At 33.8% G+C, this 26,831-nt stretch overlaps 1 protein-coding gene and 1 long non-coding RNA gene across 2 annotated transcripts in view; both read left to right on the top strand.

The window, feature by feature from the left end:
* LOC120421204 (uncharacterized) overlaps positions 1-26,831 on the top strand; it is a 361,516-nt gene that overhangs the window by 305,332 nt on the left and 29,353 nt on the right. Inside the window, exons 8-9 of the mRNA XM_052706357.1 lie at positions 4,119-4,403; positions 17,425-17,633. Coding sequence (XP_052562317.1) covers positions 4,119-4,403; positions 17,425-17,633 — 494 coding nt within the window. The remainder of the gene's footprint in view (positions 1-4,118; positions 4,404-17,424; positions 17,634-26,831) is intronic.
* LOC120421208 (uncharacterized) lies at positions 20,408-21,384 on the top strand. The gene is made up of 3 exons (XR_005605955.2): positions 20,408-20,710; positions 20,800-20,849; positions 20,973-21,384. It is a non-coding gene; the product is annotated as an uncharacterized LOC120421208 (long non-coding RNA).

Here is a 26,831-nt window from a genome sequence, read left to right as displayed (position 1 = left end):
TTTCAGCACAAAAAATCCTTATAAAAGAATGTATATGAACAAAAAAAAAATTGGCAAAAATGACGCGGAGTGAAAAACTTTTCCAACCGTCAGCACCGCTTGCTACGATCGATCTCTTTTTGCAAATTTTAATTTTTAGGATTAAAAATGACGAGAAAATTAGATATTTTTTCAAGATGTGTTCTGCAACTTTTTTATCCAACTTTTTTACCAGTATCATAACTTATTAATGTATAAGGTGTTTTGTTATACTTTCAAAATTTAGTTAAAATTGTTGGGCAGACCTGGCTTAAAGAGATATGTTAATTAAGTTTATTTGAAAAAATAAAATTCAAGATATCTTAGCACCCATAGTTCCCAAAAATATTACTTTTTTTCTGAAATTAATTCTAGAAAAGTCTACAATTGTACAAGTTTTTTTCATTTAAACAAAGATTTTCTATATTGTATTTTTTTTTAATTTGGATAAAACTTTGTCTATCAATTCTTTGTTTCCAAATAAGCAAGGGGTAGGCGTGGCTGAATGGTTACGCTGTTCGCTTTGTAAGCGGAAGGTTCTGGGTTCGATTCCCATCTGCTCCTTTCGAGAAATTATGGAAAGAAGGAATTCTGAACACTTGAATATGAACGAAAAATTCATTAGCTCGCGGCGGGGTTCGATCCCCCGTCCTTTGGATCAGCAGACAAAAATGCTAACCACCAGACCATCGAGGCTTAGTTGTCCAGAAGGATTAAGAATGCTATAAGAATCCAAGAAACTTGATTGGAATCTGTGTGAACCTAAGAACAGGAAAAATGCAAAATTGAATGCAAGTTGAATTCAAGGACACTTACTGGTTGCATAATTGTTAGGCGAATGTTGAACTTTCAACACGACCAGAATTCATCACAAAAAGCTTGGTGAACCGAATTGGAAAGCTTCCAAAAAATGAATCCAAGAACATACGAAGAATTAAGGACTATAAATAGATTTGACCGGCCGCATCACTTACCACGGTGAATCCTGGCTTCACACCCATCTTACTAACACCCTCAAACCTCACGTGATACTTTGTCGAAGACGCAGCCGATTTAACGGTCTTCATCACTCAAGTATCGGACTAAAATTCCTATCCACTTCCCCCGTGTCTTACCACTGGTCGTGGCCGGCGCTGTGATTGACTAGCATGATAGGGACATTTGAAAGTTGCGAAGTGATGATGATTGGTTCCTACTCTTCATCTGTGGTCCACGGAGCAATTCTTGGAGGTCCTGGTCAATAACAGAGTAGCAACTACGGGTAGACCAATGCTATGCTATGCAATTCTTTGTTTCCAAATAAGCCATTTTGCATCGTTAGTTTCTCCGGATATGCACTTACAAAAGTTCCTAGCAAACTGATGGACTTCGTATTTTTCAGAAAAAATGTACATGGAAAAGATTTTTTTCTGGATTTCTCTTAAAACTCATCATATAATTTTTTGTAATGTTAATCATGAGTTTGAAATGCCGAAAATATATTTTTTTGCGATTCCGTCGTTAAGCAACGGCCTTCTTTTCTCTACCAAAAATTACAGAATGAAAAATAATACCAGTGCTTAAATGGGTGTAGTATCATTTTTCAATATTTTCTTTTTGTTCTGAACGATGTGAAAATTGGCTAGACACTGAACACATTCTCAATACTCACCGATGACTTCTTCGATATTCCAGATAGATGTTCTTGATCGAGTTGCCTTGGAGAATTTGAACGGTGCGCGTCGCGGTCATCTCGCAGGATTTTCGATGCCTTTTTCGTCTTTGTTGTCCCCCCGATTGGGTGTGTATTTCGGTCCGGGCGGTTTCGCGTTTTCGCATTTTATTTGGTTTTATCTTTCCACAGCCGTCTGTCTAAGATTCAATCATTTATGCTAAACTTAACATCAAATAACCGGGAATAGTCTCATCCGCATCCTCCGAATGTTTGCCTTGAGAATGCATAATACATCACACCATTAAACAAAATTTATTGATTATTGGGTCGCATCATCATCCTCTATGTTGAATCCTGGCCATTACCCTTACCCACTAACAAAATCCCAAGTAGAAGTAGTTTTCCGGCACACGTGGGGGTGTGGATATCGTATAGAACCCACCCTTTGTAGCAACCTGTGCTAACTAACATTCCCGCCCCAATCCCCCGAGATCTACAAACTGACATGGTGGGCGCCGTTGGTGGCCAACGACTGTTACCTATTTGCTCCAGATCTAGTTTTAATGATCTTGATGTTTTATCTTTTCAGCGCATTCATACATGCTGTTGATAAGGGAAACACCATTAGATCGTTCCAGCGTATGACCGGTTGTATTGATAGGATATTACGGTCCTGTTCAGCAACGGAGAAGGACAACCATGGGTGGTCTCTCATGCTCATGCACCATATCCCATTCAAAAGGCGTTTATCAGAATTAAAACAATGTTGTCAACTTTTTGCAAAACTTGATTTTGTCAGCACTCGTCGTATTTATCCAACTCGTTAAACCTTATTGGATAAATGTACGACTCGTGCTGAATAAATTTTCTTTTTGCAACTACTTTGCATAAACTGCTATTTTTGAAGAAATGTCAAACTTTCAAAAGGGTTAAATTTTTGAACATTGGACATTTAACATCGGATCAACAGTTTCCATGATATCGTCGATTGTTCAATAACGGTTAATTGGGTGCACCACTTAGAAATTTGTATCTTTCCTATTTTTCATTTCAACGTGGCGTTTTATCTCAGCACCCAAAATCGATTTGAAAATAAAAATTGTAGACACTTTTCTCAGCTTTAAGCGGATTTTTTTTTTTTTCAAAGATAGACAAAGACGGACACAGTTTTCAAATGTTGAAAAAAGATTTATTTTTCGAAAAAAGAACTTAAAACTGCATGCACTCAATCGAAATTTCACAAAAGCGCTTTACGATTGCATATTTAGTTTACATCCGAAAATGACTGTTGAAAAAAAATTCTAGTGTTTTCCAAAACTTTCGAAACCTTTCAGTCCATTGAAAGCTGGTTCTGTTCATCGACCCTTCCCGCCTATCACTCTGTTCTATTGCCATTTGCCTATTGATCTATGAATGCCAATTTTTAAGCTGTAGTTATAGTAATTAAATAATAACTTTCACAAGTTATGACTTAAATTCTGTGATTTTGAAGATACTTTTGAAAGAAAAAAACACTGGGAATTTTTATGAAGAAATGTGTATTTTTCTGATATTTTAATCAAACGAATATATTTCAAGTTTATAAATTTTCATGTACATTTTTTATTAAAAATTGGTTATTTTTAATTTTTAAGATTGTTTCTTCTGTTGTGCATTCTCTGAAAAAAATCAATTCATCGTTAGGTGTAACTACTAACAATACGCTTCAATATATTTGAATTGAACATACTTCCAGGCGAATTTACATTGCTCATGCTCCATGTTACAAGACACCCATAATTTAAATTTATGGCTTGGACAAAATAATTTTTTTTTTCTCGACTTATATCCAATTCTAATGGGAAATTGCTTTGACGAAGCTTTTGCGGCGAACACTAAAACGCGTTTTTTCGGAAACTTGATTGGGCATAATAGTCAAATTTTCAATTTTGGGCAGAACATAACAAGTTCATGTACAGATAAATTCTATATTATCACAAACTTAAACGCAAATTTATTTGTTTCTACCCCTTAATTTCACGAATTCAAAAGTTTATCTTTCACCACTCGGGCCGCCCCGTCCAGAACGTGACTTCCTCGGGTGTGCCTGGCCCATACGGTGAATGCTTCTCCAAAGCTTCTCCACTATACCACCATACTCAAATAACCTTATCCTTATCGAAGGCGAAGCCACCTTGAAACTTGCCAACATGTTCGTGTCTGCCAACACCGGCAAACTTGACTTTCTGGTGTGACTACACGACGAAAGGAGAAACTTTCTTCCCCGTCTCCGAAAGCCCCCAAAGAAGCTACAAAAATCAAATTAAGGATCAACTTCTTCGGAATCCTTCTCCGGAGATTAGTGCAAGAAGCCGAACTGAGCTAATGAATATCGGTTGCAAACTTTTTCTAATTAGAGTGTGGTTGAGTTAATCGATTCCCCGTTTGCATTTCGATCTCGTTCCAGAACGTCCGGATATTCAGCTGAAGCTTCCGCTGCACCGGATGTGCCCGTCGATGGACACCGGATACGATCAGGGCTACGGCAGTGAACGATCGCCGGAGGACGAGCTGCCGCCGCCACTGCTGCTGATGCACGAGGCCCAGTACAACGAGATACTGGCCACGTCCCAGCTGACCCAGCAGCCGCCGGCCAGCGTCATCGAGCCGGACGACCTGCAGCGGTTCTGGAACTACGAGAAGGCCGCGGCCAGTTTGATCGCCAGCGGCGAGTACAGCTTCATTACCAAAGGTGAGTGAGGTGGGCTGGAATTGCGGCTGAAACTGCGACTGAAACTGAACTGAAACTGAACTGAAATTGTGACTGAAATTGTGACTGAAATTATGACTGAAATTGTGACTGAAAGTTTGACAGAATTTGTGACTGAAATTGTGACTGAAGTTTGACAGAAATTGTTACTGAAATTGTGACTGAAATTGTGACTGAAATTGTGACTGAAATTGTAACTGAAATTGTGACTGAAATTGTGACTGAAATTATGACTGAAATTGTGACTGAAAGTTTGAAAGAAATTATGATTTAAATTGGGACAGAAATTGTGACTGAAATTGTGACTGAAATTGAGACTGAAAGTTTGACAGAATTTGTGACTGAAAGTTTGACAGAATTTGTGACTGAAATTGTGACTGAAGTTTGACAGAAATTGTTACTGAAATTGTGACTGAAATTGTGACTGAAATTGTGACTGAAATTGTAACTGAAATTGTGACTGAAATTGTGACTGAAATTGTGACTAAAATTGTGACTGAAATTGTGACTGAAATTGTGACTGAAATTGTAACTGAAATTGTGACTGAAATTATGACAGAAATTGTGGCTGAAAATGTGACTGAAATTGTGACTAAAATTGTGACTGAAATTGTGACAGAAATTGTGACTAATTGAGTTTGACAGAGCTTGACAAAGTTTGACAAAATTTTGACATGGTTTGACAGCGTTTGTCAAAGTTTGTTTAATTAAGACAAAATTAACTTTTTTTTCAAAATTTGACAAAATTTAAATAAAAAACAAACAAAATTTAAAAAAAAAATTGACAAAAGTTTAACAAATGTTTGACAAAAAAGTTTGACAAAAGTTTGACGAAAGTTTGACAGAGTTTGGTTAAGTTAGACAATATAAGACAAAATTTGACAAAATTTTACAAATTTTTACAAAATTTGAAAAAAAAACTTAATTTGACAAAGTTTGTAAACTTTTGACAAGGTTAGATAAAGTAAAACAAAATTTGACGAAATTAAAAAAAAAAACAAACAAAATTTGACAAAAGTTTCACAGAAGTTTAACAAAAGTTTGACGAAAGTTTGACAGAGTTTGTTTAAGTTATACAAAATAAGATAAAATTTTACAAAATTTGACAAAATTTGAAAAAATTTGAAGGAAAATAACTAAATTTGACAAAGTTTGTAAAATTTTGACAAGGTTAGACAAAGTAAAACAAAATTTGCCAAAATTTGAAAAAAACTTAAACAAAATTTGACAAAAGTTTGACAAAAATTCGACAGAAGTTTGACAAAATTTGACAAAAGTTTGAAAGAAGTTTGACAGAGTTTGTCAAAGTTAGACAAAGTAAAATAAATTTTAACAAAATTTGACACAATTTGAAAAAAACAAAATTTGTCAAAAAAAAATTGACAACTTTTGTAAAAGTTTGACAAAAATTGACGAAATTTTGTAAAAGTTTGATAAAAATTGACGAAATTTTGACAAGGTTAGACAAATTAAGACAAAATTTGACAAAATTTGAAAAAAAAACAAACAAAATTTGACAAAAAAAAAATTACAAAGTTTGGCAGAAGTTTGCCAAAAGTTCGACAGAGTTTGTCAAAGTTAGACTAAGTAAGAAAAAAATGACAAAATTTGAAAAAAATAATTTTTGACAAAGTTTGTAAAAGTTAGAAAAAAAATGACAAAATTGAAAAAACAAACAAAATTCGACGAAAGTTTGACAAAAATTTTACAAAAGTTTGACAGAAGTTTGACAAAAGTTTGACGAAAGTTTGACAGAGTTTGACAACATTTTGACAAGCTTGATAAAATAAGACAAAATTTGACAAAATTTGAAAAAAAAAACACAAGCAAAATTTGATAAAAAAATGACAAAAGTTTGACTAATTTTGACAAAAATTCGACAAGGTTTGACAGAGTTTGTCAAAGTAAGACAAAGTAAGATAAAATTTTAAAAAAATTGAAAAAACAAAATTTGACAAAGTTTGTAAAAGTTTCACAAAGTTTGAGTTAGACAAAGTAAGAAAAAATTTGATAAAATTAAAAAAAAACAAAATTTGACAAAGTTTGTAAAAGTTTGACAAAGTTTGACAACATTTTGACAAGCTTGATAAAATAAGACAAAATTTGACAAAATTTGAAAAAAACACAAACAAAATTTGATAAAAAATTGACAAAAGTTTGACTAATTTTGACAAAAATTCGACAAGGTTTGACAGAGTTTGTCAAAGTAAGACAAAGAAAGATAAAATTTTAAAAAAATTGAAAAAAACAAAATTTGACAAAGTTTGTAAAAGTTTTACAAAGTTTGACAAAATTTTGACAAGGTTAGACAAAGTAAGTCAAAATTTGAAAAAAAACTGACAAAGTTTGACAATGTTTGACAAAAGTTTGACAAAAGTTTGACAACAGTTTGACAACAGTTTGACAAAAGTTTGACATAAGTTTGACAACAGTTTGACATAAGTTTGACAAAATTTGACTAAATTTTACTAAATTTGACTAAATTTTACAAAATTTTACAAAATTTGACAAAATTTGACAAAATTTTACAAAATATTGACAAAAAATTTACAGAAGTTTGACAAAAGTTCGACAAAAGTTTAACAAAAGTTAAACAAAAGTTAGACAAAGTTTGGCAAGGTTTGACAGAGTTTACAAAATGTTATAAATTTGGAAAAAATAAAACAAACAAGATTAGACAAAGTTTGTAAAAGTTTGATAAAGTGTTTGACAAAAGTTTGACAAGGTTTAACAGAGTTTGATCAAGTTTGACAAAGTTTGACAATAATTATGTTTTACATAATAAAATAAAAAACAAATTTTGTCAAATACCTAAGGCCGATGCAAATATTTAAAAAAGTTTTTGTCCCTCGGCCCTGGCCGAGGTCAAGGGGGGGGGGCAAAAAAATAAAAAAATATAAAAATTTAAATAACAAGCCATAGTTTTCACATTTAAATGAAAAAAGTGTTTTAAAATGCATTTTACACTAGTTCAGTTGTTTTGCAATCATTAGTTTTCAAAAAATCTAAGATCTGACAAAAACAAAAATTGTATCGAAAAAAAAGATTTTGCATCGAAAATTTTCAAAAAAATCTTAAGATTTTTTAATAAACCCAAACATGCTAAAAATGATTTTAAACGCAGAAGAATGTATTTTAATTTGATTTCAGCTGGTTGCACTTGAATTTTCATTGAAATTTTGAAGTTTATTGTAAAAATATTTTTTTTGCCCCCTGATTTTTCGGGCCGATTTTGAAGGGGGGGGGGGGTGACAAAAACTTTTAAAAATATTTGTACCAGCCTAATAGGGAAAAACTAAAGTGCTAGAATCAAATGAACAGTTCATATGACATGAAAAGATTCCCAAATCAAAACGGAACACAAAGCCAAATCGTCAATTTTCATCAGTTCACTGACCTGCACAACTGATTCACAAAGGATTCCCATTTCCCAGCTTGTACTATCAGGCCCGGAAGCTGTCAGTTGAGCTTTTCTTTCCACATTTTCCCCTGCAGACCCCGTCCAACTTCCAACAGCTGGACAGTTTTCAATTGAACTAAACCTTCCCCCAGGACATCATCCTGGCCCCAGAAACCAACCAACCAATTGTGTATGTCCTCCTTGGGCTGTCCCTCCTCCCCTTAGGTCAAACTACACACACCCGGAATAGTTTTACACCGGCATTGGCAAAAACCTGAAAATCGAACGAAAGAAGCCGACCCCAACTCTCAACTGGGAAGGAAAAGGAAATTTTCCGCCTGTCCAGATCTATCTGGGCATGAAATGAATCTCCGGGTTCGGCGCAAAAGTTCGACTTTTGTCCCGCTTTGGGGAGACCATTTTCTAACCCTTTATGTTGGGTTAAAGGGGTCGAATAAATTTTTAAATTAGATTTTTTTTTTAAATTTATACAAAAATTATACAATTGAATTATTTTTTAGGTTAAAAAATTCTTTTAATGTAACCCCTTAAGAAAAAAACAACAAAAATAGACCATTTCGGGGATCCTTTCTTCTTTCCCTCAGAGGAGAGGTGAAGGGGGACCATGTTTGCTTTAAATTGTCATCAGCTACCTGTCAGACGGTGACGGTGGAGTTGCACCCTTTTCAGACACAAAAATGGATTGGATCCATTATATTGTTACAGTGTTACTTTCTTTTTTTTGTCCGGAACGACAAGGGTTCTAAACGGGTAGGCTAGGCAGACATTCGTCACACACCCACCCGAACCCGCACAATGTGGTCGTTGTCGCATTTGCTGGTGGTTTGCTTTGATGTTGAGGGCTTTTGATTGTGCGGGTACTTGATTGATGGACAGAAGTTTTTTTTTCGGAATTTGAAGAAAGTTTATGGCTGCAAAGGCAAGCATTTGAATATTTAAGAAAAAAATCTAGAAATTCGTAGATTTTGTTTAAAACCTTTGCTAAATTTACCTTTGAAAATATACAAAGTAAAAAAAATCATGGAAATATTACATCTGGGAAGGGGTACATCTTCTATGTCAGAAACAATGTGTAATTTTTCATCTGAAAATGTGTAATCTTACCACTTTTCTGGTGTAACTTTTTCAGTCTTAATTGAGGTAAAATTGCATCATAAAATAGGTAATATTCAACCTTCCAAAATTATTCCTTCTAAATTTACACAATTTTTTACTGTTAAGTTAATTAAAAAAAGAGTTTTAAAAAAAAATGACATAAGTTAATTCAAAATTAATTTGAAATTAGTTTTCATTTTACTTCGATATTGAATTTAAAGAAAAAGATTACTATAGTCGGTTAAGTTTGTTCACATGCAAAATTTGCCAATATTTGACACCGATGCTGTACATTTATGAGAGAATTTATTAGTTATATTTTTAGTAATTTGGGCAACAATTATCTAGAGTGTAACAATATTTGCAATTAAATTTTTTATGCATCATTGTGAATCTGAAAATTTAAAAATACAGTAAATTGAGAAATGCTTTGAGCAAAATACAAAAGGAAATAATTTTAAAAATAATTTCATTTCATTTCATTTCATTTATTGGATTGTTTTGGCAAAAACATAAGTGCAGTAATTATCCTAAGCTGAGATATGGGGTACCTTTCAACAGCTGACTAATTCAAACGGTGTTAGAGTTTACTGGTACACGGGAGAAAAATTGAGCAGGGGAAGGAAAAAAGTTACAAAATAACCTTCGAAATTGCTAATAGATAGGGGATATTTTAAAAATAATGAATTTCATGGAAATTAATTTAATTTGCACCTTTTTGTCTGAATTTTGTAGATGAATCATGGAAGTTTAAAAAAAACTATCTCGAAAGTACTTAAAAAACATAGCAAAAACATCGACAGAAGTTATCTTGAAGCCTGATGTTATCTTACATAAATTAAACTGAAGTAAACTTACAGAAATTGACCTAAAGTTAACTTACAGAAAACTTTAGTTATCTTTCAGAAATTTACTTGAAATTATCTTGCAGAAATTAATCTAAAGTTGCCATGTAGAAATAAATAAATGAGTATTTTCGAGAAAATACGGTATTTTGAGAAAATTTTTGTATTTCATTCAAAAAACTCCAAAACAGTTGAAATACATCCAAAATTTCGTATCGTTTGATACCTATATTGCGAATTATAAAAAATTGAGTATTTTGGAGAAAATACGGTATTTTGTGAAAATCTGAGTATTTCATTCAAAAAACTCTTAAACAGTTAAAATGCATGTAAAATGTTGAATCGTTTGATACCCATTTGCGAATTATAAAAAATTGAGTATTTTGGAGAAAATACGGTATTTTGTGAAAATCTGAGTATTTCATTCAAAAAACTCTTAAACAGTTAAAATGCATGTAAAATGTTGAATCGTTTGATACCCATTTGCGAATTATAAAAAAATTGAGTATTTTGGAGAAAATACGGTATTTTGTGAAAATCTGAGTATTTCATTCAAAAAACTCTAAAACCGTGAAAATGCACGCAAAATGTTGAATCGTTTGATACCCATATTGCGAAATATAAAAAATGAGTATTTTCGAGAAAATATGGTATTTTGTGAAAATTCAAGTATTTCATTCAAAAAAATCTTAAAAAGTTGAAATACATGCAAAATTTTTAATCGTTTGATACCTATATTGCGAATTATGAAAATTTGAGTATTTTCGAGAAAATACGGTATTTTGTGAAAATCTGAGTATTTCATTCAAAAAACTCTAAAACAGTGAAAATGCATGCAAAATGTTGAATCGTTTGATACCCAAATTGCAAATTATAAAAATTTGAGTATTTTCGAGAAAATTTTAGTATTTCATCCAAAAAACTCTAAAACAGTAAAAATGCATGCAAAATTTCGAATAGTTTGATAAAAATTTGAGTACTTTAAAACAAATACGGTATTTTGTGATTTTTTGTAGTATTTATACCTTGAAACTTACCATATTATCAAAAAAATATTTACTTAGAAAATTCAACTTAATTTGGTTGGTTTGAGTCAATTTTAAAATACTATTAAATATAAGTTATCGCCGATAGAATTATCGGAATAATGATAACGATAACGATAGATCGTCCCGACGATAACGATAACCATTATCGTTATCGTTAGACGATAATATTATCGACGATAATGCTATCGATAAAGTAACTTGGTAATTACAATCTTGGTAAAAATATGAAAAATTGTAAAAAAACAATGGTAAAATTTTGAAAACCCATGCAGGAATATAATTTTAGAAAATAAAAAAAAATGTGAAATTTGAGTTTTTTTTAGCAATAATAACTCTTTTTACAAAATTCCTTCGTAATTTTTTTTTCTAAGCCTTCGTATTGCACAATAGTATTGTTAAATGTTTCCCCTTGACTCAAACGAAATTAAATTTCTCATCACTTCGACTGAAAAGTGCTCCAAAACAACAGAAATTTCTCTCCAATTCAGGCAGTAAAATGCTTCCCCCAACGTTCACATCCATCCCTTCTGGCAGACGAGAGCATTTATTCAAATAAAACTGCTACTGCTCCACTACCAGCAGCAATTCCACCCCCGCCAGAACCGAAAGATGAAAAGTGGAACTGCCTCGCCAGTCAGCCCTTTTTCCTTTTTTCGTGTGCATTTCCTTACACCGCCAGAGAAGAAAAGGTCCTTTGAAGCGCTTCTTGCTGTTCTTGTTGAGACGGATGAAGAGCAGTGAATTTGGGTTGTTTCGTTAACTCGTCTTTTGCGGAATGAGCATTGACGCGTGGAAAGCACGTCGGCGGATATCTTAGTTTAGTTAGATCTAGTTTGATTAAATTTATGATAACGTGTTAAAAGCTTTGTAATTGTTGTTCAGACTGCATCGCATAGAATTACTCCTTCCAATGGCATCGACGCTTGGAAGGCACGCCGGCTGTGATATTTGCAAATTTTGTTCTTGTTTTGTTCTAAAAAATGTATCTTACTTATTCACTTTTGTTGACTATGTTGACATGTTTAAAAAACAAAACCCTTTTCACAGCATTTCCACTCGGAAGGCACACAGACGAAAACGACTTAAATTGCTAGAAAGATTCCCAAAACACTTTCAAGTAAATCGATTCGCCCGAACTGTTTTGTCCTTACACTTTCCGCGCACTTTACGTTGTGTCTATTATTCATGGTCGGGCCAAGAGATGGGAAAATGTTTTCGGAACCCCGCGAAAAAAGCAGCGAAATGCAAAGTGTAATAAAAACGAACGACCGGCTGCATTCGAGGGGGGGAAAAATGACAACAAAAATTGTAGTCGAATGCGGGAGCAGACATTTTTCCGAAATAAAACGCGCGGAGCATTATTTATTATCGCAAAGTGGGTGGTTGTTTTTGTTAATAAAGCATGACGGGCGTGAGGGAGGTGGATTGACTTTTCCGGAGGGAAAATTTTCGCACAGTTTTTCGCGGAAAATAAAATTGAATTAGGAATTCATGACACCTGGTGGAAACAGCTGGCACTGACCTAAATTTGAATTGTCTTTGTTTTTAAATTTATTTATTTGTTGAAGAAATCCTTCAAATAAACAAAATTTTAACCGTCATCAAACTGGGCACACAAATTATTCATGGTTGCGAAATGCTTCGTCTGCTTCAAAATTTGAAGTGACTGCGGCGAGCCTTTCGAGCTTTATTGGGCTGTTTTGTTTCTGGTCTCTTTGGGCAGCACTTGAAGATATTTTCCCACGCCGAATTTATGGGCTGAGCAAATTGTCATTCGAGTGGAGGTTGCTGCTGGTTTATTGCGGAAAGAGAGCAGTCGCGAGCAGCGCGAATTACCTAATTAATTTTGAAGTACGATTTTCATAGCTCATTGAGTTTTGGAGCACAATGGATTGGGCGAAATGGAGCAGCAAATTGTAGACATACTTTGCATTGAAATTTATTGAATTTTAGTGAATTTATTTCATTGTTCTTCGTTAAAAAAAATATTGGCACATTTTAGGCTAAAATATTAGGTTTTTAGATATTTTCTAAAGAAGATGTTGTGAAATTTCTCATGAAAATAACTTCCCCATAAAAAATAGAAATGCGGGTAATTCTTTTTTTCGTAAAATCACGATAACTCGTGATGGTTACAAGCAAACCCTTTATGTTTATATGTTTATTTTTTGTAATTTTGTCTGCTCTACAATTAAATAGAACTATGTCACAAAAAAAGTAAAAAAAACGCGAAATTTTAAAATGAAAAAAAAATGTTCCAAATGAAAATATGACCATTTTGGGTTATTGCAGAATCGAAAACTACATTAAATTTTCATTAAATTTACATGTTTCAATTTTTTTACAGTCTAGTAACGAAAAATGGCTGAATTTTTAAAACCATTTTTATTTTTATTTTTTCGATGAAAAAGACGTTTTTTCTGGAGTTCTGAGTACGCCATCAAATCGGGCGAATAATTTTAAATAAATTCTCTTTGACACCAAATTTCTATCTCATCACCATTTCAGGCTGCTTATTGAAAAACACGTATTTTTTCGAATGTTCAAAAATGGAAGGGGTCGTACGGTCGTACTATCACATCGCCACAAGATATTAAAAAAGGACCTCGGACTCGTGATTAGGGACATAAATTACCACATAGAATAAAGTTTCACGCAAATCGAAGAGGGGTCGGAACAACCGCTGTTTGAGTTGGCGTAGATTTACCCAAATAATTTTAAAAAAATCAACAAATACCATATTTTTCGAAAATACACAATTTTTTATTACTCGCAATATGGGTATCGAACAAAGCGAAATTGTGTATGCATTTTCACTTTATTAGAGTTATTTGTTGTAAAATACTAAAATTTACACAAAATACCGTATTTTTTTTCGAAAGTACTAAAAAATTTGTTATAATTTTCAATATGGATATCAATCGAAGCGACATTTTGTATGCATTTCCACCGGTTTTTGTTTTTTACATAAATTTAGCAAAATTGAAGTAAAAAATGCATTTTTTTCGAAAATTCTCAAATTCTTATGAAAAATACTATAGTTTTAGGATCAGGTATTCTGTAAAATTTTAGTATGTTTCAAAAAAACTATAATAAAGTGAAAATTTATACGAAATTTGATTTCGTTTGATACCCATATTGTAAATTGTATTAATTTGAGTGTTCTCGAAAAATTACGGTAATTTGTGAAAATTTGAGTATTTTACAAAAGACTCCAGTAATTTGAAAATGCATTCAAAATTTCGCTTCGTTTGGTATCCATATTGCGAATTATGAAAATTTGAGTATTTTCAAAAACATGATATTTTACCAACATTTCCAGAGTTTGTTTTTTTTTTTTGAAAAGGTCATATAAGCTATTGTATTTTATATGTTTATAGGACCTAATCAAAATAAAGTCGTGATTTTAACATTTTAGCAGCCAAGCGTGGGACATGTATTTTTATTTTTTTATTTTTGAGTTTTACGGACCAAGTTGCATTGCTCCATATCACAAAGTTTTGGAAACCGGGCAACATTGATTCTTTCATCCGAGAAAAAAAAATGGATGACTGGGCCAAATATAACAAATATTATTTAACTCCATGTGGAAACAAATGCATTTTTTTTTACTAATTTTAAAGTGCTTAAAAAAAACTTTCAACGATCAAAAAATATGCAATTTTTTTAAATTGTCAAACAAATAGTCAATAATTTTCAACGACATTATCGAAATTCATGTTGGTAGAAAATAAGTTAGTAATTCTATATAATTTTGCAGTTTTGCCTCATTTAGTACAGTTCGGGCTAATCATTCAAAATGAGCCTGTGAGTATGCAAAAATCTTTTCTTTGAGATGGGAATTTCTGATCGATTTTGTGTTTTCGGCAAAGTTCTAGTTTTTGATTGGGACTTTTCAGAAAAAAAGAAGTACCTAGAAAAAACAGATTATTTTAATTTGACTTTAAACAGTTACAAATTGAATTCCCAAAATCTGCATATAAAATTTTAAATTTTTATTTGTTTAATCTTTTATGCTAGAGTTAGGATCAGGGTTGCCAGGTTGTCAGATAAATCTAGGATTGCCCGATTTTTCAAGTGTTTGTGTTTATTGTTTATTGCCGAGCTTCCGTGGCCGTGAGGTTACGGGTTTCGCCTTGTAAGCGGAAGGTGATGGGTTCGATTCCTGCCTGGTTCGGCAAAGTCAGATCCCTTAAAAGAGTAAATATGCTCACTGGGAATACTGACCGGTAGGGGATGGGTTTCGACTAGCGGCGTGCTGGGTTTCCAATCCAGAGGTCGTGAGTTCGATTCTCGTACCGGGATGATGAAGTTTTTTTTTATTTTTGATTCAAATAAACGTATTAATTGAAAATTAAATAAAAATAGAATGTGTTTTTCAAAAAAAAATTAGAAAACTCAAAATTTTTGAGGTCATAAAATCAGTTGTACCATCTGAATTCTACAAAATTTTGAAACAATTCATTTTCTCCCTCCCCTATGGCTTCATCCATAAAGTACGTCACGCAAAAATCAGCCAAAATTTGACCCCCTCCCCCCCTTTGTCACGCTTTTCCTATACTTATAACATGCAGTGTCACACTTGCTCAGACCCCCCCCTCCCCCCCCTAGAGCGTGACATAATTTATGGATGACGCCTATCATTCAATTTTTTAAATTTTTGTCTGCCAGATTTTTCCAGATTTTGTATCGATACTTTGCCAGATTTTTCAAATTTTGATCTGGTAAGCCTGGTTAGGATGGTGAAAAATTATAAAAAAGAGATGATTTTTTTTTAATATGAGTTTGAGATAAATTCTTAAATATTGCTGAAAATTTTTAAGGTTCAAATTATGAATCGAAAATGACTTGTTTTTAAATGCCGTTTTGAAGTTGTAGCCATTTCATGGGTTTTTTTTTCTCGAAAAATGTTCAAATTTTCGCTATTGAAAAATGCTTTATAAAGGAAAAGCACCCCGGCATAAAATATTCCCGAAAATTTGAGAAAATTTCCCATGATTTCATATATATTTTTCTTTGGAAGTCGGACAACTGATTGCTGAGACATACCTTAATATTATAAATATTTTGGGGAAAAAGGGTTTCTCAGTGTCATCTAAATAGCCATTATTTCCAACTTTCAATATCTCCGATTGATTTTGTTACGATTGTTTTGATTTTGAATGTCAAAAAGTAAAACTTTTGCGAATTTTGCTCTTTTCAAAAATTTTAAATTTCACGAAAGTTTTACGTTGTTAAATTGAAAGTCGATAAAAAGCTTCTGAGACAGCGCGCATTGGAAAATTAGGGCTAGCTAAATGACACTTTTTTAGACTTGAATATAAAAATTAAGTTGAAAAGCTTAAATTTGACTGAAAAAAAAAAGTAATGTGAAGGATGGAATAAAATTTTATGATGAAATTTAACCTCATTTTTGCAGAAACAGTACATTTACAAAAATTTTGATGAAAATTTAAACCTTGCTTAAGCAAATTTCCTACTTTTTTCTTATACTAATTCTGTTCACATTCCTTAATGTAATATTATGTACCATGATTTTTGTTGTTGTGTAATCTTTTGTAATCTTATTTCATAAAATTCAATAAAAGTCCAAATTGGAACAGGGTAGGGATAAGATTTGAGTTTCTTCTATACAAGTAAAATATGATGCGGGTTCGCAACGACTGATTATTTTGAATCTTTCTGGTTTTGCGAGCAGTCTTACGAAAAAGAAAAACAGTTTTTTTGAAGTAGAAAAAATCTGTTTTTCTTTTTAGATAAGACTGCTCGCCAAAACCAGAAAGAGTAAAATTGGATTTAAAACAATTATGTAGAAGCACATGGTTGCAAAACATTATTTAAAAGTGATTTCCTTAACGCTACAAGAAATAAAAATAAACAAACTTTAAAATTAATCAACTAAAGTCAAAGTTCAAACCTAACCAAAAAAGCATCAATCCGTAACTCAACCTAATTAAAATAACAACAAATGTAAGTCAAATTGCTCACCCCAAATCTACCTGACCTGACGAATCACCCAAATTGGGCTAGTTTCCATCGGCATCACTCAAGGGCGCGCACTGCACACACGGAGAAAAAAGAGTTCCCAAAACCATGAACAAGCGTTCATGAAAATGGGAACCTCGAACAAAGTGTTCAAATTCCATGGTACGATTTTGAAAAACCCATCTTCATGAACGCTTGTTCACGATTTTGGGAACTATTTTTTCTCCGTGTAGCAGTCAAAAAGGGACCCAAACTCGTAATTACACTTTTCCCGACAGTAGCTACTTCAACTCCAAACAAGAGAGACAATCTGTGCCGGTGGTCCAACTTTTTGGCAATCATCATGAACGCAGCAAAAAGGACGCATCCTCTCGGTCTCCTCTCGTTAAGGGCAATTTACTTCAAGTACGGTCCAGCGTCAATCCGGTTGGTTGCGTCATTTTTGTCAATTTTGGTCCCTCTTTTTGATTGAAATTTCAAAAAAAAAGAAACAAGAACGGTCCTTGTTAATTGCACAATTACAGTGCAATGTTTTTTTTTCGGGGCAATTTTCGCCGACAAAATCTTCCAACAATTAACTCAATCTTGCTCTTCTTCTTCATTTTCAGATTCCGTGTTCCTGGTGCAGGTACCGAAGGGGACGCGCGGCCTGGGTCTGTCCGTGTCCGGCGGGTCGGACTCGAGTGCGCCCTTCCCCGGCCTGATACGCATCAAAAGACTGTTTCCCCACCAGGCGGCGTGGGCCACCGGGATGCTGCAGCCCGGGGACATCCTGCTCGAGGCGAACGGCATCCCGCTGACCGGGCTGACCAATTACGTGAGTAGTTTGGAGCTTGTTTTTTTTTGGTTTCAGTATTCGAAAGAAAACTAATTCTTTCAATTATTTCGACCTAACGTAAACCAATAAAGCTGTTGTCTCGACACCCTTAGATTTTCGTGAAGAAGTAAATCTAGAGTTTTTTTAAAGGTCCTATAAACATATGGGAGACAATAGCTTATAGGACCTTTTCAAAAAAAAACTCTTGAAATGTTTCCCTGGTTCTAAGAACTAGTTTTTCTAGAGTTGGTCACAGATTGTATCGAGTTGCCCTGATTCGGATGAAACTTACAGCGTTCCAACACGAGAATGAGTTCATCCAAATAGCCATATAAGCGAAAAAGAAAAATGAGGAAAAATGGAAAAAATTAACATTAAAATTTAAAGACAGATAAACATAAAAAATCTTAAAATAACTCGCATTTTTGTAAAACTTGAGGCAATTTAATTCTTTTTTTTGCATTTGGAAAGGTTCTTCGAAGCAATTCAAAATGTTTCATTAAGATCATGGAATGGTTTCACTTTTTCTCATTGCTTGTGCAAATTACTGTAAACAACGGATAATTTCATATTTCCTTTTCGTAACAGCCTCCAACACCATTCCTCTTTTAAGTCAAAAGTAAAAAAATAACTTTTGGCCGACGGAGAGTTTTTACATAAGGGTCATTCCACCTGAAGTGTGCAAGAAAAAATGCAAATTTGAAAATTACCATCTCCGATTCTGCTCAAATTTGGCAGAGCTGTTGAGACTATCAAAACATGCAAAAATCCCGAATTTCATCCAAATCGGACCACCCCTCCCATTTTTGTACCCTCCCAAAAAATCGACTTTTTGGCGATTTTTGAGCGAAACCCCTATCTTCAAACGACGATAACTCAGGAACCACACATCTTAGAGGGTCGGTCTTAGACTCAATTTTGAAGGAAATTGGACGTAGAATCCATTTCTGTGATCAAAATTTAGATTAAAATATGTTTTCTACCTGTATTGCGCAATTGAAAACTTTAAATGGCCGTATCTCAAAACAGCCCTATTTATTTTTTGAATTTGACCTCACCATCGTATTCCCCGTCCAATTTTACATAAGAATCACTTATCGACAGAAAGGAATATGTTTCGTTCCAGAGATATCGAATTTTAAAGTTTTGAGTATTTGAGATTACCTAAATTAGCTACACTCGCCGCCTCTGCTAGAAGCACTAAGTCGTGCTGATTAATAACTGCTACCTGCTTTTATTGAAATAAGATTTCATCAAAAATAATCATTAGCAAAATAGGCAAATATTGAATGTACACCACTGTAGGAAACTGCTGTATAATCTTAAATTAAAAAATAGTACCTATACAGTGAATTTGTGTGCTAGCCCAATGGATAGCCCAAGAATGGAATTCCCGCAGAGCTAGCAGGAAATTGCAATTGATCTTGTAAGTAACACTTAAGAAAAAGTGTACGATACATTATCGTGTTAAAAATTATGAATTAACATGAATAAAACTCTCGTGAAGCATGATTAAGGAGGAGGATTTCTGGAAAGTATAAAACTGAAAAGAAAAATGTAAGAAAATCACAAAGATTAATCTGATTTATTAATTGATGAAGATCAAATTCAGTTGTGTTGATTTCGACACCGTCCGAACAATAATCTTTTTTTTTGTTTGTCAATCATTTAGAAATCTTGAAAGACGATAAAGCTGCTGTCCACATGTAGCAGAATTGAAAAAAATCATCAATTATTCAGATGAAACTGGCTCACAATATCAAAATCGGTTTAATATGATCAACCTTTCAAACCGTAAGGCAGATTTCGGGGTTTTTGCTGAATGGCACTATTTCGCTACCGCACATGGCATTAGCCCTAGACCCCATGAGAGTTATTTCATCTACCACAGCCAGCTCTACATTTGTTCTCACTTCAAATAAAAGAAATAATTTGATAAAGTGGGAAGAAATGAGGAATAAGGAAAAATATAAAAAAAATAGTTTTTTTTTGAAAATTGTATTGTAAAAACTCTGTAGCATTTGCAAATAAATATTGAAAGTTTAAATTTTACTTAATATGGTTTAATGACACTGATATCATGAAGATCAGTGCATTGAAAATTACCCAATAAATATTCCTTAAACAAAAAATAGATTGTTCAAGGTATTGATTATCTCAAAATTGTATAAAATTATAAAAATAATTCATCTTACAGAATACCAGGTAGTAGTTATTCATCAGCACGACTTAGTGCTTCTAGTAGAGGCGGCGAGTGTAGCTAATTTAGGTAATCTCAAATACCCAAAACTTTAAAATTCGATATCTCTGGAACGAAACATATTCCTTTCTGTCGATAAGTGATTCTTATGTAAAATCGGACGGGAAATACGATGGTGAGGTCAAATTTTAAAAATAAATAGGGCTGTTTTGAGATACGGCCATTTAAAGTTTTCAATTGCGCAATACAGGTAGAAAACATATTTTAATCTAAATTTTGATCACAGAAATGGATTCTACGTCCAATTTCCTTTAAAATTGACTCTAAGACCGACCCTCTAAGATTTGTGGTTCCTGAGCAATCGCCGTTTGAAGATAGGGGTTTCGCTCAAAAATCGCCAAAAAGTCGATTTTTTGGGAGGGTACAAAAATGGGAGGGGTGGTCCGATTTGGATGAAATTCGGGATTTTTGCATGTTTTGCTAGTCTCAACAACTCTGCCAAATTTGAGCAGAATCGGAGATGGTAATTTTCAAGTGCTGTTCCGCTTCAGATGGAATGACCCATAAGTACACGCACGGAAATTATGTTAGTTTGAATCAACAAACCTGTTTGTTAGAAACACATATCTTGGTTTATGAAAGCAACAAACCAATTTAATAAATTTAACAATCGCATATTATTGATTCCACAAACATTTTGTCAGTTTGGCAAACATGTTTGTTGCCTTTGATTTGATTTTTCTCAACGTGTACTGAAAATTTTGAGTGTATATTTTTCACCCTCACTGAATTATAAAGATGGCCGAAGTGAAAAAGGACGCGAAATGTTTTCTTTGTACGGCTTTAAAAAAATAATGCCGAAGAATGTGGCAAGGTCGTAAGTATTTATTATCTTCAGCATTGAATGTTGACAATAATGTGTTTTTCTTGTTTAACCAATTTGTGATTGTCGCGAATCAAATATAGGATTACTGGTCCAGTTCCGGCGAAGCTTCCTGGTTTCCTGCTGTTATCAGGTTAGAGGTCTTTTTTTATTTTAACAAAATGTTACTTTGATCAAATAATGCCACATTGAACTATGCTCAAGGATGTTTATTCTAAAATATTTGCATATTTTTTCATTATTTTTCTCACATTAGATGACGTGACACCATGGAGTGAGTGGAGGATTTTCTTGGCTGCAGGTGCTGGACAAAAGTGTTATTAGTGGAATATCGAGTGATTATTTTCTTTAAATTTTAATGTAAAATGCTTACTGTGCAAAAAATAAATAAATAGAACATAAACAAACAACACTGTCTTTAAAATAAAGAATAAGACAAGAAGAAGAAAAACGTGTTAAACCAGATTATCAGTTTAATAAAATAGTTTATTCATTCGATAAACATGTTTGTTGAACCATCCCTCATGATAGTTGATAGATTGAAAATGTCATTTTGGGCCATAACAAACATGTTTGTTGGATCGACAAAAATTGTTGGTTTGATTTGGACAAACATGTTTGCAGGCCCTGAGATGACTATCATGTTTGTGGAGTACACCCAACATTTTGCTAGGTTTACAATCAGATTTTTCTGCGTGTAAAAGATGGTCTGTAACAAACTTTTAACACCTTAAACTATTAGCCTGAATCAGTGCGAAAATCGGCGACGCTGACACGAATTTTTGAGATTCATTCACTGAACCGCAAAACTGTGACATAAACAAACCCGGCGCAGTCGTGAGTGCCCTAGCTCATTGAGCAGCTGCAATGCGAGGCAGTTGCCGACCAACGCTCATTCGACGTTGCACGCACACACATAAAGAAACAAGTTTTTACACGAAAAGTTCGTATTTATGCGTGAAAATGTAATTTCGAATATAAGTTATGGTTGTTTTAAGAGCTTTGCACAGTCTACAACCATTCAATTGTTACGGTTTTCCGAGGCAGCGTGCGCTTCTGGATTGGCAAAATCAATGGGACGACGACACCAAGGGACGTTGGATGTATTCCATACGACCTAAGGTGCAAAGAAAAGCCTGGTTCAAGGGAATGGACTTGACGCGTGGACTCATCAGAACGATGTCCCGCCTTATGTCGAACCATTACTCGTCCAAGGCTCATCTGTACCGTATCAACATGAGTGATACGAACCTTTGCGACTGTGGGCAGGGTTATCAGGACATCGACCATCTCGTATGGGCGTGTCCAGATCACCATGTTCACAGAATTAAGCTGAAAGATACCCTCAGGGCCCGAGGAAGACCACCAGAAATCCCGATGCGAGACGCGTTATCTCAACTAGACCTTGATGTTCTCTATCCGATCTATCAGTTCCTCTTAGATTCCAAAATATCTATTTAGTTTTTCTTCCAGTTAGATTTCCTTCAGTTAGTTTTCCTTCTATTAGTATAACTCGCCTTCGCACAAAGCCGTCGTTTCTGGTTGCACCGGAAGCAAAGCAAGATCGCCCCAGCAGCTGGACACCGAGTTGCGGCTGAGGACAAAACGCAAAGGCCAGCAGAGCCAACCAAGACCCCTACACAATCCCCCTTCCCTTCCCACGCCTTGTCTTTAACATCAATCCCTTTCCTACTAACCCCGAGTAGGCCGCGGGTAATCGGCTTCCCTCCCACTAACATTTACACACAAGATCCTCTGTAATTATTAAGTCAAATGTAATTACAAAAGCCGACTCGGTCCTAACCAGGTCCCAGTACCGAAAAGGACCTAATAAAAATAATTTTATGAAAAAAAAAAAAAAAAAAAAAAACCATTCAATTGTTTGAAAATAGTCAAAATAGTGTTTAAAGAGAATTTTACGAGTCAGCCATATGACACGAATTGAGTGAGTGTAGCTCATTTTTTCACGTCTCTCATTCTCCAGCAGCCGACCGGCACAAGTCAGGCGGCAGTGGTTGAATAGACACAGTAGGCCTGCAGACACATGCTAGCAGTGAACTGACATTTTGGTTTGCTTCATGTGTACACGGTGGGTAAGAAGGGGATTATTATGCAACTTGCATGCACCTCGGAAATTCCTCCGGGAGGTTGTTGGGGGGACTATTCTGGGTCAGAAAAATCGATTCCCAAAATATTCTGTCGGTGAAAACTGATTTTATTTCGATTTGAAGTTATAAACCCTAATATATCACCTAAAACCTCAACAATACGTCTAAAATCTCGGTCTAACTCTGGACAAAGAAGTTAATTTTCATCAAGATATCAATTCTTCGTTCCCAAAATATATTCCTGACATAGTACACCTTAAATCGGTCCATTACTTGAGTCCCAGCGTCATCAGGAGGTGTAAAATAGTGTTATTTAAAAAAAAAATATTTTCAATTTGCTCTGGTACATCAACTGTCATGTCTGAATTCAAAAACTAATGTTGTAGCATTGTTGAAAACAAAATGAAGAACAATTTTGCAGAATAAAGTATGACATTTTATCCATTTTCAGTAAAGTTATGTCTGTTTTATTGGGGAAATTGCTGCCAATTTTCAAAATTCTTCGATATTTAACTCATTCCTGTTATAAACAGCTACTACGATCATACTCAGTAGAATGTAACAAAAATTACATTTTGGCGGTCAGTCAGGGGCTGGTTCCGGTGGGCGTACTGAGCTCAAATCCCAAATATGAGCTTGATTGAACTTAATAGGAGCTGTCGCTTTGCATTTGAACTTGAAATAGGATTCAACTCGTAAAAAACATGTTTTTCAAAAATGTAGATTTTTTAGGCACTTTGGCCACTGAAGCGTTTATTTTCAACATCATTGGCGTGTAGGCCAGATCCTTGCGCATGTTTTGGTATATATAACATTGAAGTTTTGAGCAAAATGAAATGGCGCGTCGCTTATCTTTTCTGCTGATCCGTTTTTTCGAAAAACCTGAGGGGGCCTGAGCTCCAGAGTGCATCAATTCAATGTTATATATACCAAAACATGCCTACACGACAATGATGTTGAAAATAAACGCTTCAGTGGCCAAAGTGCCTAAAAAATCTACATTTTTGAAAAACATGTTTTTTACGAGTTGAATCCTTTTTCAAGTTCAAATGCAAAGGGACAGCTCCTATTAAGTTCAATCAAGCTCATATTTGGGATTTGAGCTCAGTACGCCCACCGGAACCAGCCCCTGACTGACCGCCAAAATGTAATTTTTGTTACATTCTACTGAGTATGATCGTAGTAGCTGTTTATAACAGGAATGAGTTAAATATCGAAGAATTTTGAAAATTGGCAGCAATTTCCCCAATAAAACAGACATAACTTTACTGAAAATGGATAAAATGTCATACTTTATTCTGCAAAATTGTTCTTCATTTTGTTTTCAACAATGCTACAACATTAGTTTTTAAATTCAGACATGACAGTTGATGTACCAGAGCAAATTGAAAATATTTTTTTTTTAAAATAACACTATTTTACACCTCCTGATGACGCTGGGACTCAAGTAATGGACCGATTTAAGGTGTACTATGTCAGGAATATATTTTGGAAACGAAGAATTGATATCTTGATGAAAATTAACTTCTTTGTCCAGAGTTAGACCGAGATTTTAGACGTATTGTTGAGGTTTTAGGTGATATATTAGGGTTTATAACTTCAAATCGAAATAAAATCAGTTTTCACCGACAGAATATTTTGGGAATCGATTTTTCTGACTCAGAATAGTCCCCCCAACAACCTCCCGGAGGAATTTCCGAGGTGCAAGCAAGTTGCATAATAATCCCCTTCTTACCCACCGTGGTGTACGCTGGGTTGGAAACTTTTTGCAGGCCTGAGCCTGATAGCATTTTTTGTCTAGATTTTGACATATTCTGATTCCTTGGGAAGTCGCGAGAAGGTTTTTTCTAATTGATTTTTAGATACATGGAACAAATTTGCGGTTTTGTCAATTAAGTTTTCTTCATAAAAAAATAACTTTTGACAATTTTAACTCTTTGATTTTTTATTTGTTGTAATGATGTAGTCGACAAAATATAACGGAAGTTTTGTTTTTCGCCAAGTTATGAGTTATTAAAAATAGTAAATTTTTGAAAGTACCGAAAATTCCTTCGAAATAAAAACAAGAATCATTTTAGATGTAATGTTTTATTTTTTATTTTTTGACAAAATGCACTGTTTTTGAATTCAAGCCAATTTTGCGTTAGAATTTTCAGAAAAAAAAAATTAAACGGTATCACATTGTATGTCTTGGAAAAAAATAATTAAAAAACTCAAATAGAATTTAAAAAATCTGTAAATATGCTTTCCAAATGGTTGAGGAAATTGAGAAAACAGTTTTTAACATTAAAGCTAGGAGAAAATAAGTTTTCGTAACTTTTTTTTGCATGGCTCACGCTTAAAAATTGAAATAATCACGGAGACCATAATTCCAAAACACTAAATTTCAGGAAAATTATCACGTAACGTATTTTTTTAAATAACCTTTAAAATCTTTTGTTGAAATAACAGAACGTACTTACTAACATTTTAAATTGGCGTAATATTCAATGTTGGTCCTTTTAAAATGTTAGTCTTGATTTAAAAAATTTCAAAATATTTTTTTCGAAAAGATCGGAAAATTTCACGAATGTTTCATGTATTAACATTGAAAATCGGACCATTAGTTGCTGAGATATCGTCATTAGAAAATGGTGGGTTATTTTGGTGAGATTAAGAAAACTTCAATTTTCGTGTTTCTTTTTCTTAAAGCGGCTCTATCTCAGCAACCCGAGGTCCAATCTTCAATGTCTCTTAGACAATTTTATAGCAAATTTTCTGAACTTTTAAAAAAGAAATATTTTTAGAATTGGTCACTTATGGTCACTATTTTTAAAAATTGAAAAACTGCAAATATTTCGCTAAAATCAAACTTTCGGTAGCTATATCTTGAAAACGTAGCCCTTTATCAAAAAATCTGTAAAGTATTTTTCGATTGCGAATTCAATTTTGCATTGAAAAATAATGTCAAACTTGTTTTTGCATGAAACTTCGATTTTTTCCAAAAATCACTGTTTTTTTCAAAAATTCATAACTCGGCGGCAGATTTTTTGACCATGTTTCTCTATGGCTCAAAAGTTGCGGATTTTTGTCCCCTAAAACATATCAAAAAATCTCGAAAATCAAAAAATACATATTTTAGGAAATTGAGTTTTTGTAAAAAAAAGTTGATTTAAAAATCTGCAAAAAAAAATTCGTGTACCTATTTTTTTTCTCAATGGTCCTCAACAATACCTGCAACTTTGCCGAAGACACCAAATTGATCAGAAAATTCACTCAAAAGTTACAGCTGTTTGAATATTTACATACCATTTTTGTATGGACAGCAGCCAAAATTGTATGGAGACTTGTATGGGTGAACCAATGACGCAAAATAGCTTCATTGGTCATAGGAAAGGCCCCCACAAAGTTTAAGTCAAATAAAAAAATACAAAAAATAAAAATGGTCGAAATCGGCCGATTTCGTAGAGAGTTGCTCATATTACACCCTAATGTTGCATATTTTGAGAATACGTTGTTTTGATAAAGAAACAGCTCTCATGAACAAAGAGTACGGAGACTTGTATGGAAAACCAATGACATAAAATAGCTTGTTTGGGCATAATGAATGGATGGACTTGAAGTTTCCTAAATTTGCTTTAAATTTTGATGTAAATGTGTATCTTGAGAAGTTAAGTTGAGAAAAAAGTAACACGAAAAATATTACTCGTCTCTCGACTCTGCCCAAAGTTATTGACCATTCTTTTTTTTTTAAAAAAAAAGGTGTTTTAAAATGTATAATACACCTGTCCGGTTGGTTTCTAATCATTAGTTTCCAAAATATCTTAGATTTTACGTTTTTGCTAAAACATGTTTACATGTTTTTGCGGTGTTGTACATCGGAATTTCATGAAAATTCAAATAGTAGTTTATGCAACAAGTTGCAAAAAGAGAATTTTTCCGCACGAGTCGTACATTTATCCAACGAGGTTCACCGAGTAGTAGTTTCAGTTAGTTAGTAAGTTGTTTCACGACGGAATTGCAAAAAT

The sequence above is a fragment of the Culex pipiens genome, chromosome 1 (genome assembly GCF_016801865.2).
Source record: "Culex pipiens pallens isolate TS chromosome 1, TS_CPP_V2, whole genome shotgun sequence".
NCBI classification, from domain to species: Eukaryota; Metazoa; Arthropoda; class Insecta; order Diptera; family Culicidae; genus Culex; species Culex pipiens.
Note: the sequence above shows the minus strand (reverse complement) of the source record. Positions and strands in the feature narration are given on the sequence as shown.